A 19,769-nucleotide genomic window follows, 5' to 3' on the forward strand; every position below is an offset into this window, starting at 1 on the left:
CGAGAGAACTAATAAAAATTATGTGTGTAACCATGAATCACTTGGGAGACCAATATTGTTTTAGTTTTTCTTTTATTCTTTTTGTAAAGGGTATAGTTTCATGGTTTGGGATTGATAATAGTCTTATTCAGTTACATTTCATTGAGACAGCCTTTTTCTTAGTATCTAGCGCAACTCAAAACTTTCTAACCTGGGAAACAAAAGCAGAGCCTTTTACCAGTCTCCGTCATAGCTGTAGAAGTAATGCTTGTATTTAATAAGTTCAGAGACAAAACTTTGAAGAAAGGTAAGCTGCATATTAATTATTGGAAATAGGAGTGGTCCCACTCTTCCTGCGTTGGCCGTTACTAATCAGTCGTAAAACCCGTCGGGGCTTGGACTCCCGGAGATTTTGGAAAATGGAAATAATACAGAGGTTTGACAACACCTTCAGGGAAAATGGAATAAAATGAGATCAGAACTCGGGGGACCTTTGAGTCACCGCTCTCTCCCCCAAAAATTCAAATACGAGTATCGAAGATTTTTGTTTTCTATGGATTATCAAAAAATTGATTCTTTTTCAGCCATCATGAAGGATTTCCAACAAAACTTTGTAAAAGTGTATAGAAAAGTCCGATTGTGTTTATATAGCTTAGTGCTTGGCGTTTGGTGGGGAGGTGGAGGTTCTTTAAAGAATCACATATAGAACCATGAATGACAGAACAACACATTGTTTTTGGAAACATGAACAAAAGAATTTTGTTGGTCAGCATTGCTGTCAATACTTTAACTGCAATAAACCATGTCAAAGATGATTATGAACACAGACTTTCAGGTTTCCAACCAGAAAAATTAGACATGTATTTGGCAGAATTTTGTCTATTTACTTCTGCAGAACAGTTCACTGGTTATATGCATTGACAAAGTCGACATGCTTTCATGGAAGCAAAGAAATATCCGAATAACATGTATGCTCTTTAAGAAATCTTACATAAAAATGAGGATGAAATATACACTGAAAACTGAGATTATTATTATTTATTTTTTTTTAGTCCCTCGCGCGTAATTTTGAAAAACCCAGTTTAGACTATTATCAAGATTTAGTTTTGTCAAATTTTGTCAAGATAAGTTGGTCAAATGTTACAAATGAATCAGGCTTTTAAGTTTTTTTTTATATGCTGGTCTAAGATCTTGGTAATAGCGTTTACTTGAAACCTACACTAATTTGGAAGACTTGGCTTGATAGTCTCTAAAGTGTCACATTGTTCTATGGTCAGGTTCAAAACGCTTAATGTGTCAGTTTCTATAATCCTTTTTTGGCTTGACAGATTCGTTGACAAGAACAATCTTCGATATAATATAATTAAATTAAAACTACTACTACTACAAAAAACTCACTGGAGCACCTAGCCGCTTGAGGCTAACACAGCTTCGCACGCTCCTTGTCCATCCCAATCTATTTAAAACCTCCCTCCTCACACCCTCTGAAAAAGTTCCCATTTTTCTTAACTCTTCCCTTAGGACATCCTCTAACCCTATTCAGGGAGAAGGTTGGCCGACTAGGACAATCTGTCGTCCTTCAATCGCAGAATGTGTCCTAGCCATCTCATTCCTTCTCTCATTATAGCCCTAGAAAATAGGATTGATCCATGTTACAGCTTACTATTTGAGATACTGTCAGTCAGTCGGATACCTAAAACGATCCATAAGCATATTCTTCGGAAAACATCTAGTAACTCCTCCTCTGTTTTTCGGAGCGTCCACACTTCAGAACCATACTTGACCTTTGTCATCACTGTAGCTTCCAATGCTCTAATATTGGTTCGCAGACTTAAATCCCAATCCTTCCAAACTTTTTTCAATTGGGGGGAAAACACCGTGGGCCTTGGCCATTTTACTTTTATCATCTTCACTGCACCACCGTCTTTACTAATAATACTACCTATAGGTAAGTGAAGCTCTCCACTTGATCAATATTTTCGTTACCCAGCATCGCCTCTTCCAGTTTATTGTTTCTAGTCTTAGTGAATTTGTCTTCTTGACATAAATTTTCCTATTCTTGCACAAAAACAAATATTAATAGAGTTCTGAACATTTCTGCTTAAAACTATATTAGGATTTTGTACAAAAATTAATTAAACAAGTTAAAACATAGATGTTAGCAGTCAACGGTCAAACGAGTTAACGGCATCCCTCTCAGAATTTTCTGAAAGTTTCACCTTAATACCCTAAGCCTTTTAGAAGATCCAGGATGAAACATATCCTCTTTTCCAATAAAAAAACCTTATATGTTAATAATGGCTACTTGCATAATCTTATAACCCTTCCTCCGAGGGCTGGAGGATTTTTCATCCGCGCGGGCATTGTTATTTGACTATTTTTAACAAAATAGCTCTTTCTAAATTTTGATTTGGTGTATGTGGGAAACAAAGGGCATGAAGGGGAGGTTGGTTACCCTTCGAGCCCTTTGACTGTTATAAAGAGCACTATTGCTTTGAGTTTCCAATCGAAAGAGCCCCCTTTGAAGTTTGTACGACCATCTCTTCCATATAAAGTGACTTCGGTAAAGAAAGCGTTGTCTAGGGATTATTATTGACTGATAATGTTTATATGCTGAAATATATTAGAAGAGAGAAACCACAAAGGAAGAAAGCACCATCATATTTCAGTTTAAACATCATTGAGTCAAGAGTAAATAAAAGGGAATGTGTTAAGAAAGCATTAAAGAGCCTTCGAACCATCTGTGGACGGTTATAATGGTTTCGTTTTAGAGGTACGAAGATAACTTTTATGAGCTTAAATCCTAAAAGAGGGCTCTAAAATCCTAACGCTGTTTTTTCTAAGTTTGTATGTTCCCTTTGAAACATATAATTTTAAGACGATAATTAATCTAATTATAGCCTACATGTAATTATAAGAAAACGCTTTTCGGTATTTTCAACCAGTAGCTGGTTGAAATATACCAGTAGCTTAATATACCAGTAGTTAATGGAAATATACCAGTAGTTAATATACCAGTAGCTGGTATATTAACATGATAAGTAATGAAGCTGCACTGAGATAGCCGTTATATGCTTGCTTTCAGTAGATGAAATATTTTTTACCAGAAAAGAAAACTTCGAAAAATAGTCTGGAAGCTCTCGAAAATGGTGTCGGACCGAAGTGAAGACTGCACCATTGAAATTATCATACCGAAACCTGCGTATAGGAGATTTACAGTCCTTCATCTTGAGCCTTGAAATATAAGTTACATCAAAACCTTACAAGCTGCAGCACTTATGATCATGAGTGCTGTACTGTTATGATCCAGCAGCATTACACTGCTGCTACATCAAAACCTTACAAGCTGCAGCACTTATGATCGTGAGTTTTGTTCTGTTATGATCCAGCACACTGCTGTATCCTTGCATTAAACTGCTGCTACATCAAAACCTTATAAGCTGCAGCACTTATGATCATTAGTTTTTTTAAACTAAAAACTTTATCTCGCATAATGGGATAGTACCCAAGTAACTGCAGTCAGGCAAGTGATTTTATTCTCTAAATCGAAAAATAGAGAGTTGTCAATCCCTGAAGCCGCATTTTATTTTCTTGTAGAGATGGCATACAATTTCGCATGCAAACATCTTTCGGAATATAGAATATGAGCTTTTCTTTGGTATCTTTATTATTTTTGGTACTTTCGCATTATCCAGGCCTCTCTAAAAAGTCAAGTTTGGTTAATGCTAATGAAATAAAATAAAGTAGGATGACTATATAATATTTTAGAAACAAATTTGGGCTATATGTTTGCACATTAGGGGGAGTGGGTGGGGGCAAAGCATAGCATATATTAAATACGTAACCTAACCTAGGTACCTCCCCCCCCCCAAAAAAAAACAACAAAGAACAACCCTTTAAATATCTTAAAACCACGCTATACAATGTATTTCTTTACTTCGGTGTATTGAATCATCTTATAAAAGCGGGTTTTTCATTGCGTCTTTCCCGTTTGACTGTAGCATATCTTGTTGGACTTCTTTATAGGGGCCCTGATAATGCGAAAGTACCCGCTTTTCCTACCCACTTCAAATAGAAGGGGCTATTTTAGAAACTTGGAAGGGGGATCAGGCAATTGAAAATTAAAAATTCTTGTGCCACTTTTAAAAGCTGAAAGTAGAGGGGGGGGGGTTCTACTCCGAACAGCACACCAAATATGGGCGTAGAATACGAACAGCACACCAAATATGGGCATAGAATACTGACGGGGCACCAAATAAGGGCATAGCCTCCCTAGGGAGAATGATTACATAATGGGGTCAATGACCTCTTTTTCCAAGGTCGATTTATTTGATGTTTCTATGTGTAATAACTCCGGAACGAAGGTTGCACATGCGCATTGAATTCTAACGGGAACAATGTTATTGATCTAGGACTCGAGGGGAGAAGTGAATTTCCGAGAACTTGATTGCATAATCGATCGCGAATGTCATGGTGTCCAGAAATAAGGGCATAGAATACTGACGGGAGTCCATACATGGGCATAGAATGACGTAATCGACTAGGAAAATGGATTTCTGAGAAATTGATTACATAATCGGTAGAACCCTATCAGAAGGTCATGACGGGAGTCCATACATGGGCTTAGAATGACGTAATCGACTAGGAAAATGGATTTCTGAGAAATTGATTACATAATCGGTAGAACCCTATCAGAAGGTCATGACGGGAATTCATTTATGGGCATAGAATGACATAATCGACTAAGACAAGCAAGTTACTTTCTTAATGTCCCTCCTAAACCCATTTTCCAACTTGAAGTACTTATCTTTTTCACCCACAACTATACTTTACAGCTTTTTTGATACCTCAACACAAAGAAATACTTTTCAAATACCATTTCAGAGCAAGTTACTTTCTTAATGTCCCTCCTAAACCAATTTTCCAACTTGAAGTACTTATCTTTTTCACACACAACTATACTTTACAGCTTTTTGGATACCTCAACACCAAGAAATACTTTTCAAAGACCATTTCAGAGCAAGTTACTTTCTTAATGTCCCTCCTAAACCCATTTTCCAACGTGAAGTACTTATCTTTTTCACCCACAACTATACTTTACAGCTTTTTGGGTGTCCCAACACCAAGAAATAATTTTAAAAGACCACTACAATGCAGGTCACTTTCATTTTGACCCTTCTAAACCTCTGCCCCAACATGATGGAAATTACTTCTTCACCCACAAATATTACAGTACAGATTTACGGAAACCACTACAAAAACACAAGCATAACAATGACAATAAAATTTAAAGTTACATTATTTAAGATAATCCTAAAAAACTAATAAAACTATTATAAATACTCATTATCACCACAACTATATAATACATCCTTTTGGATAACTCAACACCAAGAAATACATTTCAAAGACCATTTCAGAGAAATTTACTTTCTTAATGTCCCTCCTAAACCCATTTTCCAACTTGAAGTACTTATCTTTTTCACCCACAACCATACTTTACAGCTTTTTGAATACCTCAACACAAAGAAATACTTTTTAAAGACCATTTCAGAGCAAGTTACTTTCTTAATGTCTCTCCTAAACCCATTTTCCAACTTGAAGTACTTATCTTTTTCACCACAACCAGATCATACAGCTTTTTGGATACCTCAACACCAAGAAATACTTTTCAAAGACCATTTCAGAGCAAGTTACTTTCTTAATGTCCCTCCTAAACCCATTTTGCAACTTGAATTACTTATATTTTTCACCCACAACTATAATTTACAGCTTTTTGGATACCTCAACACCAAGAAATACCTTTCAAAGACCATTTCAGAGCAAGTTACTTTCTTAATGTCCCTCCTAAACCCATTTTGCATCTTGAAGTACTTATCTTTTTCACCCACAACTGTACTTTACAGCTTTTTGAATACCTCAACACCAAGAAATACCTTTCAAAGACCATTTCAGAGCAAGTTACTTTGTTAATGTCCCTCCTAAACCCATTTTTCAACTTGAAGTACTTATCTTTTTTACCCACAACTATACTTTACAGCTTTTTGAATGCTCCAACACCAAGTAATACTTTTCAAAGACCCTTTCAGAGCAAGTTACTTTCTTATTGTCCCTCCTAAACCCATTTTCGAACTTGAAGTACTTATCTTTTTCACTCACAACTATACTTTACAGCTTTTTGAGTGTCCCAACACCAAGAAATACTTTTCAAAGACCATTTCAGAGCAAGTTACTTTCTTAATGTCCCTCATAAACACATTTTGCAACTTGAAGTACTTATCTTTTTCACTCACAACTATACTTTACAGCTTTTTGGATACCTCAACACCAAGAAATACCTTTCAAAGACCATTTCAAAGCAAGTTACTTTCTTAATGTCCTCCTAAACCCATTTTCCAACTTGAAGTACTTATCTTTTTCATCCACAACTATACTTTACAGCTTTTTGTATACCTCAACATCAAGAAATACTTTTCAAAGACCATTTCAGAGCAAGTTACTTTCTTAATGTCCCTCCTAAACCCATTTTGCAAGATGAAGTACTTATATTTTTCACTCACAACTATACTTTACAGCTTTTTGAGTGTCCCAACACCATGAAATACCTTTCAAAATGCATTTCAGAGCAAGTTACTTTCTAACTGTACCTCCTAAACCCATTTTCCAACTTGAAGTACTTATCTTTTTCAACCAAAACTATACTTCACAGCTTTTTGGATACCTCAACACAAAGAAATACTTTTCAAAGACCATTTCAGAGCAAGTTACTTTCTTAATGTTCCTCCTAAACCCATTTTCCAACTTGAAGTACTTATCTTTTTCACCCACAACTATACTTTACAGCTTTTTGAATACCTCAACACCAAGAAATACTTTTCAAAGACCATTTCAGAGCAAGTTACTTTCTTAATGTTCCTCCTAAACCCATTTTCCAACTTGAAGTACTTATCTTTTTCACCCACAACTATACTTTACAGCTTTTTGGATACCTCAACACCAAGAAATACTTTTCAAAGACCATTTCAGAGCAAGTTACTTTCTTAATGTCCCTCCTAAACCCATTTTCCAACTTGAAGTACTTATCTTTTTCACCCAAAACTATACTTTACAGCTTTTTGAGTGACCCAACACCAAGAAATACTTTTCAAAGACCATTTCAGAGCAAGTTACTTTGTTAATGTCCCTCCTAATCCCATTTTCCAACTTGAAGTACTTATCTTTTTCACTCACAACTATACTTTACAGCTTTTTGAGTGTCCCAACACCAAGAAATACTTTTCAAAGACCATTTCAGAGCAAGTTGCTTTCTTAATGTCCCTCCTAAACCCATTTTCCAACATGAAGTACTTATCTTTTTCACCCACAACTATACTTTACAGCTTTTTGGATACCTCAACACCAAGAAATACTTTTCAAAGACCATTTCAAAGCAAGTTACTTTCTTAATTTTCCTCTTAAACCCTTTTTGCAACTTGAAGTACTTATCTTTTTCACCCACAACTATACTTTACAGCTTTTTTGATACCTCAACACCAAGAAATACTTTTCAAAGACAATTTCAGAGCAAGTTACTTTCTTAATGTCCCTCGTAAACCCATTTTCCAACTTGAAATACTTATCTTTTTCACCCACAACTATACTTTACAGCTTTTTGGATACCTCAACACCAAGAAATACCTTTCAAAGACCATTTCAGAGCAAGTTACTTTCTTAATGTCCCTCCTAAACCCATTTTGCAACTTGAAGTACTTATCTTTTTCACTCACAACTATACTTTACAGCTTTTTGGATACCTCAACACCAAGAAATACTTTTTAAAGACTATTTCAGAGCAAGTTAATTTCTTAATGTCCCTCCTAAACCCATTTTCCAACTTGAAGTACTTATCTTTTTCACCCACAACTATACTTTACACCTTTTTGGATACCTCACCACAAAGAAATACATTTCAAAGATAATGTCAGAGCTAGGTAATGTCTTCATGTTCCTCCTCCCCACCGTGTAATTCTTGAATGAATTATATTTTTCACTCACAACTTAATTTTACTGCTTTTTGGATAGCTCAACAACAAGAAATACATTTCATAGACCTTTTCAAAGCAATTTACTCTCTTTATGTTCATCCTAAATCCATTTTGCAACTTGAAGTACTTATCTTTTTCACCCACAACTATACCTTACAGCTTTTTGGATACCTCAACAACAAGAAATTCTTTTCAAAGACCATTTCAGAACAAGTTACTTTCTTAATGTCCCTCCTAAACCCATTTTCCAACTTGAAGTACTTATCTTTTTCATCCAAAACTATACTTTACAGCTTTTTGAGTGTCCCAACACCAAGAAATACCTTTCAAAGACCATTTCAGAGCAAGTTACTTTCTTAATGTCCCTCCTAAACACATTTTCCAACTTGAAGTACTTATCTTTTTCACCCACAACTATACTTTAAATCTTTTTGAGTGTCACAACACCAAGAAATACTTTTCAAAGACCATTTCAGAGCAAGTTACTTCCTTAATGTCCCTCCTAAACCCATTATGCAACTTGAAGTACTTATCTTTATCACCCACAACTATACTTTACAGCTTTTTGGATACCTCAACACCAAGAAATACTTTTCAAAGACCATTTCAGAGCAAGTTACTTTCTTAATGTCCCTCCTAAACCCATTTTGCAACTTGAAGTTAGTGAAATTTTAACTCAAAACCATTACTTGTATGAATTTTTGTGTCCGACATTCCAAGAATGACAGTTAAATGTCAATGTTTAAGCAAAATTCTTTCTATATGTACATTAACAACTAATTTTCAACGATGCAAGATTTACCTATCTCACAATATAATCTCCTTAAAAAAAATTATGTTCCCACACCACCAATACAAAACTTTCAAGGACCATTTCAAAGCAAGTTACTTTCTTAATGTCTCTCCTAAACCCATTTTGCAGCTTGAAGTACTTATCTTTTTCACCACAACCAGATCATACAGCTTTTTGGATACCTCAACACCAAGAAATGCATATTAAAGACCATTACAGAGAAAGTTGATGTCTTAGCATCCCACATACACTCATTCTCGAACTTGTAGTATTTATGTTGCTCACCTACATCTTTACTTTACAGCTTTTTGAATAACTCAACCCCAAGAAATACTTTTCAAAGACCATTTAAGAGCACGTTCCTTTATTAATATCCCTCCTAAACCCATTTTGAAACTTGAAGTACATTTATTTTTCACTCACAACTGTACTTTACAGCTTTTTGAGTGTCCCAACACCAAGAAATACCTTTCAAAAGGCATTTCAGAGCAAGTTACTTTCTGAATGTCCCTCTTAAACCCATTTTCCAACTTGAAGTACTTATATTTTTCACCCACTTTCTCAATGAAAAAGAAATTAGTTTTTAATCAATTCTTTTTTTCCAAATAATATAAAAATTTTCCACTTCGGTTCAGATTTTTCTCAAGGGAATGAAAAAATTTAAAATAATGTTCCAAATTTTCTCAACAAAGTGAAGAAAAGTTTTTGATCTCATCTGAATTTTCCCAAAGAACACGCTCCAATTCTAATTTCTCCAGAGAAAACAAAAATCTTCCAATTCAGTTCTTTATTTCACAAAGACATAAAGAAATTCTCTTCTGAATTTTCTTAAAGAAGTGAAAAAAAAGTTAGCTCAGTTCTAAATTTTTCATAGAAGACAGGAAAAGTTATACTTTGATCGTGAATATTCGAGTTCTATTCTGAATTTTACCAAAGAACACAATTCAATTCTAATTTACCCAATAAAAAATTTAAAGTTCATTTCTAAATTTTTCGGAGGAAGATAGAAAGAGTATGGTTAGGTTTGGTTAGACTAGATTAAGTTAGGTTAGGTTAGGTTAGCCTACGTACGCTTCACTTAGGTTAGCTTAGGTTAGGTGAGAGACATGCAAAAAGTTAGGTGTATGATTAGGTTAGGTTAGGTTAGATTAAGTTAGGTTAGGTTAAGTTAGGTTAGACTAGGTTAGCCTACGTACGCGCGCGTTACGGTTGTGGGTGAAAAAGATAAGTACTTCAAGTTGGAAAATGGTTTTAGGAGGGACATTAACCAAGTAACTTGCTCTGAAATGGTCTTTGAAAGGTATTTCTTGGTGTTGGGACACTCAAAAAGCTGTAAAGTATAGTTGTGGGTGAAAAAGATAAGTACTTCAAGTTGGAAAATGGGTTTAGGGGGGACATTAAGAAAGTAACTTGCTCTGAAATGGTCTTTGAAAGGTATTTCTTGGTGTTGAGGTATCCAAAAAGCTGTAAAGTATAGTTGTGGGTGAAAAAGATAAGTACTTCAAGTTGGAAAATGGGTTTAGGAGGGACATTAAGAAAGTAACTTACTCTGAAATGGTCTATGAAAGGTATTTTTTGGTGTTGAGTTATCCAAAAAGCTGTAAAGTATAGTTGAGGGTGAAAGAGATAGGTAGTTCAAGTTGGAAAATGGGTTTAGGAGGGACATTAAGAAAGGAAATTGCTCTGAAATGGTATTTGAAAAGTATTTCTTGGTGTTGAGGTATCCAAAAAGCTGTAAAGTATAGTTGTGGGTAAAAAAGATAAGTACTTCAAGTTGGAAAATGGGTTTAGGAGGGGCATTAAGAAAGTAACTTGCTCTGAAATGGTCTTTGAAAGGTATTTCTTGGTGTTGAGGTATCCAAAAAGCTGTAAAGTATAGTTGTGGGTGAAAAAGATAAGTACTTCAAGTTGGAAAATGGGTTTAAGAGAGACATTAAGAAAGTAACTTGCTCTGAAATGGTCTTTTAAAAGTATTTCTTGGTGTTGGGACACTCAAAAAGCTGTAAAGTATAGTTGAGCGTGAAAAATATAAGTACTTCAAGTTGGAAAATGGGTTTAGGAGTGACATTAAGAAAGTAATTTGCTCTGAAATAGTCTTTGAAAAGTATTTCTTGGTGTTGAGGTATTCAAAAAGCTGTAAAGTATAGTTGTGGGTAAAAAAGATAAGTACTTCAAGTTGGAAAATGGGTTTAGGAGGGACATTAAGAAAGTAACTTGCTCTGAAATGGTCTTTGAAAGGTATTTCTTGGTGTTGAGTTATCCAAAAAGCTGTAAAGTATAATTTTTTATGAAATATATAATTACTTCATGTTTGGAATTGGGTTTATGTGGGATATTTAGATAGTAATTGGCTATTAAAAGTTCTTTTAAAAGTATTTCTTGGGGTTGCGTTACCCAAAAAGATGTAAAGTATATTTGTGAGTGAAAAAGATAAGAAATTCAAGTTGGAAAATGGGTTTAGGAGGGACATTAAGAAAGTAACTTGCTCTGAAATGATCCTTGAAAAGTATTTCTTGGTGTTGAGGTATCCAAAAAGCTGTAAGGTATAGTTGTGATGAAAAAGAGAAGTACTTCAAGATGGAAAATGGGTTTCGAAGGGACATTAAGAAAGTAACTTGCTCTGAAAAGATCTTTGAAAAGTATTTCTTGGTGTTGAGGTAACCAAAAAGCTGTAAAGTATAGTTGCGGTTGAAAAAGATAAGTAGTTCAAGTTGCAAAATGGGTTTAGGAGGGACATTAAGAAAGTAACTTGCTCTGAAATGGTCTTTGAAAAGTATTTCTTGGATTTGAGGTATCCAAAAAGCTGTAAGGTATAGTTGTGATGAAAAAGATAAGTACTTCAAGTTGGAAAATGGGTTTATGAGGGAGATTAAGAAAGGAACTTGCTCTGAATTGGTCTTTGAAAAGTATTTCTTGGTTTTGAGGTATCCAAAAAGCTGTAACGTATAGTTGCGGTTGAAAAAGATAAGTACTTCAAGTTGCAAAATGGGTTTAGGAGGGACATTAAGAAAGTAACTTGCTCTGAAATGGTCCTTGAAAAGTATTTCTTGGTGTTGAGGTATCCAAAAAGCTGTAAAGTACAGTTGCGAGTGAAAAAGATAAGTACTTCAAGTTGGAAAAAGGGTTTAGGAGGGACATTAAGAAAGTAACTTGCTCTGAAATGGTCTTTGAAAAGTATTTCTTGGTGTTGAGGTATCCAAAAAGCTGTAAAGTATAGTTGAGGGTGAAAAAGATAAGTACTTCAAGTTGGGAAATGGGTTTAGGATGGTCATTAAGAAAGTAACTTGCTCTGAAATGGTCTTTGAAAAGTATTTCTTGGTGTTGAGGTATCCAAAAAGCTGTAAAGTATTGTTGTGATCGAAAAAGATAAGTACTTCAAGTTGCAAAATGGGTTTAGGAGGGACATTAAGAAAGTAACTTGCTCTGAAATGAATTTTGAAAAATATTTCTTGGTGTTGAGGTATCCAAATCTGTAAAGTCTAGTTGTGGGTGAAAAAGATAAGTACTTCAAGTTAGAAAATGGGTTTAGGAGGGACATTAAGCAAGTAACTTGCTCTGAAGTTGTTCTGAAAAGTGGATCTGGAAAATAGGTTCTTGAACTTGTTCTGAAAAGATATAATAAAGCCATAAAAAAGTATTAAAAAAATGGAGAGGGGACTCTTTGGGGCCCGGGGAGGACCTTTGGGGATCCGGGGCCCTTGAGGGCCGGGTGGTCCTTTGGGTGCCCGGGGGACCTTTGAGGACCAGGGGAGGACCTTTGGGGGTCTGAGGAGGGCGTTTGGGGGATAACATTTCGAAATTTTTACTTTTTAGTTTATTTTTTTTTGCGGCGCATCCCTGCGGCGCATCCTGCGGCGCTTTCCTGCGGTGCCTCCCTGCGGCGCATCCCCTGCGGCGCTTTCCTGACCCCGCGGCGCATCTCTGGGGCGCATCCTGCAGCGCATCCTGCGGCGCTTTCCGGTGGTGCCTCCCTGCGGCGCATCCCCGCGGCACTTTCCTGACCCACGGCGCATCCCTGCGGCACATCCTGCGGCGCTTTCTTGGCCCACGGCGCATCCCGGCGGCGCTTCTCTGGCCCGGGGGACCTTTGGGGACCTGGGGAGGGCCGTTGGGGTACAGGGAGGGCCTTTGGGGTCCGGGGGGCACTTGAGGACCGATTGGTCCTTTGAGGACCAGGGGAGGGCCTTTGAGGGTCTGCGGAGCGCGGTGGGGGTCCGGGGGGCAGTTGGGGGTCTGGGGGGCCCTTGAGGACCAGGGGAGGGCCTTTGGGACCCCGTTGGTCCTTTGGGAGCGCGATGGGCCTTTGGGGGGCCCGGGGATGGCCTTTGGGGGTCTGGGTGGGCGTTTGGGGGCGCCGGTGGCCCTTTGGGAGCCTGGGGGGCCTTTGAGGACCGGGGGCTTCCTTCGGGGTTGGGGTAGGAGGATTGGAACCCTTTGGCGTTGGGTTAGAGGACCTCACAACACTGTTCAAATGAAACTTGTGTATTATAACGACCACACTCAAAACCTCTTCTAAAATCTCTTCAAAAATCATCTTTTAAAATGTCTCTAACTGTTTTGCCGAAATAGTTCCATAACCTGTCTAAACCAGTTTCGCCCAAATAATCCCTAAACGAAATTCAGCGTGTTCCTTTTGTTTTTGGCATCTCTGCGCTAATGCATTTCAAATTAATAAGAAACCTGATTCCCGCGCTAAAACAATTCATCGCTAAGATGTTTCTTGGAGAATTGTTTCCATGGCCTTTGGTTATTAATATCTTTTGGAGTTCGACCAAAGGAGTTGTTTCCGAGGCCAAGACATTAATGATTTGGATCTATTCCTGGAGAAATGTTTCTAGGCGAAAATTTTTAAAGTCTGACAGATGATGTCATTGATTGATTGATCTGTCAAGAAAGGGGAAATTAATTTGTTGTTTCTAAGGGGAATTATTGATTCATGATAGGTGAATTGAGGTCGACAGCACAGGTGTTCCAAGGTCGATGTTGTTGTTGTTGTTGTAAGTGCACGCTCTCAGCGAATGTCAAGGTCGTTGTTGTTGTTGTTGACTTGGAAATTTAGGTCACGATCGATTACGCAATCAAGTTCTCGGAAATTCACTTCCCCCTCGTGTCCTAGATCAATAACATTGTTCCCGTTAGAATTCAATGCGCATGTGCAACCGTCGTTCCGGAGTTATTACGCATAGAAACATCAAATAAATCGACCTTGGAAAAAGAGGTCATTGACCGTTTACGCAATCTTTCTCCCTAGGGAGGCTATGCCCTTATTTGGAGCCCCGTCAGCATTAAAAATGCCGACAGGACCACGTGGTCCTGTTCGGAGTAACACCCCCCCTTCTACTGCTGAAAGGTCCTTTAGGGCAATCATCATTCCTCTTGCTTCCTTATCTACTATCCAGCTCTCCTCTAACCCCTATGGTATTAAATCAAATTTTAAGATATCTGTTTTGTTAAAAAACTTTGAAATGTCTAATAAGTTTTGCCTACGGGGTTGAAACCACCCCCACAGCCTCAATATTAAGCAATCTTACCCTGCTATGCTAAATCAACGCCCAGGCACACGAAAAAATAATGAAAGTAAAATAAAAATGAAAAAAATAAACATTATAAGACATTCTACACCTCATATTATGCCTCTATTTTCGAATGTCGCTCAAATATTTCTAAATTCATTATTTTCTTCATTATTTTTATTTGTCATACTTCCTCTGTGGCTGCTCAATTTTGCATCTGGAGTGAATTTTCCACGGGGAGCCAATATCCGGGGGCCAATTTTTCACCGCGGGTAGCTGAAACAGAGGGAGACGTATTCCGAGGAACTTTTCCCCTTGGAGGGATTTCAACGGAGGGAATTATCCGGGGCTATTTTTTGTAGGGAGATTTTCAGGGGGAGTAAGCCTAACACCGATCAGGACGGATATTAGTGATTTCGTTCAAGTACATCCTGTTCTAACTTGTTACTATGTTCTAATAGAGGGATCCGATTAATGGTAAGGCAAGATCCTCCTTGTTGGCACTTTGAAAGCGTTTGACTCTGCACCACGACAGTAGTAAGGCATCTATTGATTGAAAACTTACATGATAACTTACATTGAATTGCACAAGAAAACCCACGCGTGTGTCATTACACTTACACGTGAACATTCTAAAAAGCTTGGTAGGGTTTTTGTAGTGACAATTTCCAGACAACATTGGCATGCGTCTTATCGGGATTAAGAAAACAAAGGATGGAAACGTGTGATTCAATACACCTTGACAAAAGAATTTTTTGGCAATTGGCATTTTTTTTTCTGATAAAGAAAAAGGGTTTAGCATTTATGAATACTTAGATATGTACTGTATAATACACAAGTGATGTTTGGACAGTGTTGTCAATTTAAAATAGTTTAACGTTATACTATACGAAGAAGTTGATACTAAGAGGTGTGTAGATGACAAGAAAAGAATTGTAATAACGGATAGCTTTACTTTTTCGATGTGTTCCATATAATACATAAGTGGTGGGGTGATGGCAGAAGGATCTCTTAGAGTACTTATAGTGCTGTACGATGGGCCGAGCTGCTAGCGAAAACCCCGTCTGAATGAGTTGAAATAAAAAATTTTAACAAAAAATGGCTGAAAAGTGCTTTGGGGGAGATAGGTTGATTGTGTACTGTATAATACACAAGTGATGTTTGGACAGTGTTGTCAATTTAAAATAGTTTAACGTTATACTATACGATGAAGTTGATGCTAAGAGGGGTGTAGATGACAAGAAAAGAATTGTAATAACGGATAGCTTTATTTATTCGATGTGTTCCATATAATACATAAGTGGTGGGGTGATGGGAGCGGGGTGTCTTAGAGTACTTATAGTGCTTTACTGTGGTACGAATTGCTTGTGAAAAAACCAAATGAATGACTTGAAATTAAAATTTTAACAAGAAATGTCTGAAAAGTATTTTTTGGGGGATGGGGCGATGACAGAGTGGATGTCTTAGACTAGTTATAGTGCTGTACTCTGGCATGAATTGTTTTCGAAAACCCGGATGAATTCGCTGAAAATAAAGTTTTAACAAGAAATGTCTGAAAAGCGCAGTTGTTTTCATGTAAAAATATCCTTCCCCTTTTCCGTGGAAAATTCCCCCCTCAAGACAATTCTTAATTTCTGATCGCGCTTTTCAGACATTTCTTGTTAAAACTTTATTTTCAACTAATTAATCCGGGTTTCCAAAAGCAATTCATGCCAGAGTACAGCACTATAACTAGTCTAAGACATCCACTCTAGCATCGCCCCATCCCCCAAAAAAAACTTTTCAGATATTTCTTGTTAAAATTTTATCTTCAACTAATTCATCCGGGTTTTTGAAAGCAATTCATGCCAGAGTACAGCACTAAAACTAGTCTAAGACATCCAATCTGTCACCCCGCTCCCATCCATCCAAAAATATTTTATTCAGAGATTTCTTGTTAAAAAATTTTATAGTGAATCCTAAATCTTTAGAAACAGCCTCTATTTCGTCCTGTTTAAGTTTTGATGTTGTTCCTTACTTTCAGTTGAATAAACTTTTTTATAATTCAATTTCTGATCATGGGGGGTAGGCAGCGGTTGAAGTTGTTTTCACGTAAAAATATCCGTCCCATTTTCCAAGTAAAATTCCCCCCCTCAAGACAAATCTTAATTTCTGATCGTACTTTTCAGACATTTCTTGTTAAAACTTTATTTTCAACTAATTCATCCGGGTTTTCGACAGCAATTAATGCCAGAGTACAGCACTATAACTAGTCTAAGAAATCCACTCTGTTATCGCCCCATCCCCCAAAAAATTCTTTTCAGACATTTCTTGTTAAAACTTTATTTTCAACTAATTCATCCGGGTTTTCGAAAGCAATTCATGCCAGAGTACAGCACTATAACTAGTCTAAGACATCCACACTGTCATCGCCCCATCCCCCAAAACATACTTTTCAGAAATTTCTTGTTAAAAATTTTATTTCAAGTCATTCATTTGGGTTTTTCACAAGCAATTCGTACCACAGTACAGCACTATATGTACTCTAAGACACCCCGCTCCCATCCCTCCAAAAATATTTTATTCAGAGATTTCTTGTTAAATTTTTTTATAATGAATCCTAAATCTTTGGAAACAGCCTCTATTTCTACCCGTTTAAGTTTTGATGTTGCTCCTTACTTTCAGTTGAAGAAACTTTTTTATAATTTAATTTCTAATCGCGCTTTTCAGACATTTCTTGTTAAAACTTTATTTTCAACTAATTCATCCGGGTTTTCGAAAGCAATTCATGCCAGAGTACAGCACTATAAATAGTCTAAGACATCCACTCTGTCATCGCCCCATCCCCCCAAAAATACTTTTCAGACATTTCTTGTTAAAACTTTATTTTCAACTAATTCTTCCGGGTTTTCGAAAGCAATTCAGGCCAGAGTACAGCACTATAACTAGTCTAAGACATCCACTGTGTCATCGCCCCATCCCCCAAAAAATACTTTTCAGACATTTCTTGTTAAAAATTTTTATTTCAAGTCTTTCATTTGGGTTTTTTACAAGCAATTCGTACCACAGTACAGCACTATAAGTACTCTAAGACACCCCGCTCCCATCACCCCACCACTTATGTATTATATGGAACACATCGAAGAAGTAAAGCTATCCGTTATTACAATTCTTTTCTTGTCATCTACACCCCTCTTGGTATCAACTTCATCGTATAGTATAACGTTAAACACATTTCCATCCTTTGTTTTCTTAATCCTGATAAGACGCATGTCAATGTTGTCTGGAAATTGTCACTACAAAAACCTTACCAAGCTTTTTAGAATGTTCACGTGTAAGTGTAATGACACACGCGTGGGTTTTCTTGTGCAATTCAATGTAAGTTTTCATGTAAGTTTTCAATCAATAGATGCCTTACTACTCACGACGTGGTGAGTTTTACTGTATTTGTCGAATACGTTTGAAAAGTGTAAAGACTGTTTATTGTGTTTATGAAGAACCACTGTGTGCAATGAACCGATTCAAACATCTCAGTTTTGGGAAGAGGTTTAACTCAGTCTTGAGCGGTAACCTTGTGATGCTTTTTTCGCGGAAGATGTCACTGTGCTAACATTTTTCAAGGAAGATATTAGGCCCGTACTTTTGCACTATGATCTTACATCTAAGATCTCACATCTTTCTGCAAAGATTTCCGGTCTTTTAACTCATCTTTGTTCTAAGATCTTACAGCTCACTGATGTTAGCAAAAAGTATGAAAGACGCCATCTTTCTGCCATATAGAACAATGATGAGAGAACTTTGATAATATACTCATCATTGTTCTTAGACCATTGATCAGAGCAGAATGAGGAAAGACATTTGCAGAAGAACGCTATAAGATGTAAGATCTTAGTGTTAAGATTTCTCTTTTAAGCGTTCTTTGTCAAAAGATGTAAGATCTTAGCACAAAGATGAGTAAAAGAAAGGCCCTATTTTTAGTAACGTAAGCACCCATGCAGGGTTGCCACCCCTAGTGATTTATCACTATTTCTAGTTGTTTTTATGTCACCTAGTGATTTCTTTCTAGCTAGTGATTTTCGTTTGAAAAGCAGCGATTTTTTTCCTAAATCTAGTGATTTTTCATGGTATAGTGCTTAGATCCATGAGTTAATCGAATAAATCATACAAGAAGCAAACTAATAAAAAAAACACACAAAACAGTGATTCACCACAGTTCCTAATACGTTCCAGATTAGCATTTATGCAAATATAACGCCTTTGAAACTTCCGATTTCCCACCATATATCCATATCAAATATTCTATATTTCCTATTTTACAACATTTGCTCCGGCTGAATTTTTGTCTTCAAATTTATGTTTTTTTTGTTTTTTTTTTATTTAATGTATCAGTTCTAAATTAGATTTTCATCTGTTAAGACCTTTGAAAGTGGAGTGAATGGTGGATATGAACACACCCTTTACATCTGCAAATAGAACAGAAATGGAATAATTGAAAAATAAGATGGTAGTTAGCCTATTCATTAAATATAATTTTCTTAATGAAAAAGGAAATCATTTAAAAATTACGTAGGACTTAGTGATTTTTATAATAGAATTTGCAATACAAATGGATAGATTAAATCGATTGTAGTTTGATTATTGAAGTCGGTTGGATGTAAGGGGGGGATATCTACTCTGGGAATGGTCTAATGATTTTACTTTCTACTTCTAATATCTAATCAAAACTCCAACAATTCTCCAAATTCTCTTATTTGTAACTGAAACACCTAATAAACGTAATATCCTATTCTTTACGTTTTTGGGTTTTTGTGCTAATTTATCACACAGTTTACGGTAGCGAACAGTAAGAATAGACCTACAAGGTTCAATAGTAACCGAAATTCTAGAAACAGAATTTTGACGTCAATCAATATATCATCGGCTTATTATGTTGATTCCAAATATATAAGATCCATTAAGCTTAGTTTGACCCATAAAAGGCTAAGAAACTGTGAAAATTTGCCGGATTTTTGAAAGAGGAAGGAAACACCCAATAAAAGTGAAATAATTTTAATTAAAATAAAAACCATTAGATTCGGCGCAACAGTGAACCCTACTGTACAGGTTTCAAGCCCATATCTGCAAAAGTGTTGAATTTTGTATTATTTGCCAGAAGAAAGATCACGAATGCATGTTAATTTTTTTTTTTTCCCAGGGTGATCGTATCGAACCAACGGTTCTAGAACGTCGGAAGAGGGCTCATTTAAACAGAAATTAAAATTTCTGGTGTCCCTTTGATTTTACCACAAGGTAGGGTACTTTACCCCCAAACCTTCCTAATGTGCAACTATATAGCCCAAATTATGTTATTATGTAAACTAAAGTATTATATTTCATCATATTTTGGCATATTTCATTAGGATTAACATAATTTTACTTCTTGGGTGTGTTCCGTATAATTAACAAGTGCCTCTTTATTTTTAAGAAGCAATAAGACCGATG

The 19,769-nt window shown here is 36.5% G+C and overlaps 1 protein-coding gene across 1 annotated transcript in view; it reads left to right on the forward strand.

Annotated features, from left to right (window-relative positions):
- Positions 1-243: 243 nt before the first annotated feature.
- The window catches only part of LOC148938683 (uncharacterized), a 63,125-nt gene continuing 43,599 nt past the window's right edge, over positions 244-19,769 (forward strand). Inside the window, exon 1 of the mRNA XM_089107609.1 lies at positions 244-286. Coding sequence (XP_088963735.1) covers positions 244-286 — 43 coding nt within the window. The remainder of the gene's footprint in view (positions 287-19,769) is intronic.

This window comes from Artemia sp. Qi Xiang Cuo, unplaced genomic scaffold, assembly GCF_049724085.1.
Source record: "Artemia sp. Qi Xiang Cuo unplaced genomic scaffold, ASM4972408v1 HiC_scaffold_3025, whole genome shotgun sequence".
NCBI classification, from domain to species: domain Eukaryota; kingdom Metazoa; phylum Arthropoda; class Branchiopoda; order Anostraca; family Artemiidae; genus Artemia; species Artemia sp. Qi Xiang Cuo.